This window comes from Kryptolebias marmoratus, linkage group LG3 (genome assembly GCF_001649575.2).
Source record: "Kryptolebias marmoratus isolate JLee-2015 linkage group LG3, ASM164957v2, whole genome shotgun sequence".
NCBI classification, from domain to species: Eukaryota; Metazoa; Chordata; class Actinopteri; order Cyprinodontiformes; family Rivulidae; genus Kryptolebias; species Kryptolebias marmoratus.
In genome coordinates, this window is record NC_051432.1 from 30134623 (window position 1) to 30135573 (window position 951).

The 951-nt window shown below is 60.2% G+C and overlaps 1 protein-coding gene across 1 annotated transcript in view; it reads right to left on the minus strand.

The window, feature by feature from the left end:
• The window catches only part of LOC108229641 (wiskott-Aldrich syndrome protein family member 3), a gene marked incomplete in the record, with an annotated part of 10577 nt that overhangs the window by 2280 nt on the left and 7346 nt on the right, over positions 1-951 (minus strand). The window contains 2 exon segments of the mRNA XM_037974615.1: positions 79-196; positions 368-502. Of these exon segments, the coding sequence (XP_037830543.1) occupies positions 79-196; positions 368-502 (253 nt within the window).

The window sequence follows — 951 nt, forward strand, 5'->3', positions numbered from 1 at the left end:
GGATGGAGGGATGGACAGAGGGAAGGAAGGACAGGAATGGATGGATGGAGGGATGGATGGATGAAGGGATGGATGCACCTTTTGTCTTCTTTTTTCTTTGCGTTTGTTCTCAGTGGCCTGTAGCATCTTCTCTTTCCACAGGCTGAAGAAGTAAGATGGGTCAGTGTAGAACTTCAGACCATCCTTCTTGTCGTCCCTGCAGATAAACAAAACCAGACCTGAGACCAGGTGAGGTTTAACTGGCCTATAAAGTTACAGAACGTTGGAGGTGGGGTTTAAACTGAACAGTAGCGCTGTAATTAATTGTGGGGTGGGTTCAACATGATCAGTGGAGTTACAGGAGGTTGGGGGCGGGGTTTAAACAGACCTGTAGGGTGTGAGGATATTAAGGGGGGGCGGCTTGTCGCAGCCGTGATACATCTCCAGCACCGGGTTGAGGATGGAGCTCCGTGACACCACCTGCTGGTCTTGGATGGTACTGCTCCTGAAAGCCTTCCGCATGNTGTCTCTCCGGCATCTGGAGTCCGCCGTCGGAGAAGGAGGAAGCCAGCGGTGCCCGCTACCACAGCTTTTCCGGTGGGTCGGACCGGCACCACCGCAGTTTCCCCGGAGGGACGGACGGACGCCACCGCAGTTTTTCCGGTGGGACGGACGGACGCCACCGCAGTTTCCCCGGTGGGACGGACGGACGCCACCGCGGCTTCTCCGGTGGGACGGACGGACGCCACCGCGGCTTCTCCGGTGGAACAGACGGACGCCACCGCGGCTTCCCCGGTGGGACGGACGGACGCCACCGCAGCTTCTCCGGTAGGGCTGGCTGCCACCACCACGTCTCCGCCGGCCGCATCAGCTGGCACCACGTCTCTGCCGGCCGCATCAGCCGGCACCACGTCTCTGCCGGCCGCATCAGCCAGCACCACGTCTCCGCCGGCCGCATCTGCCGACATCACG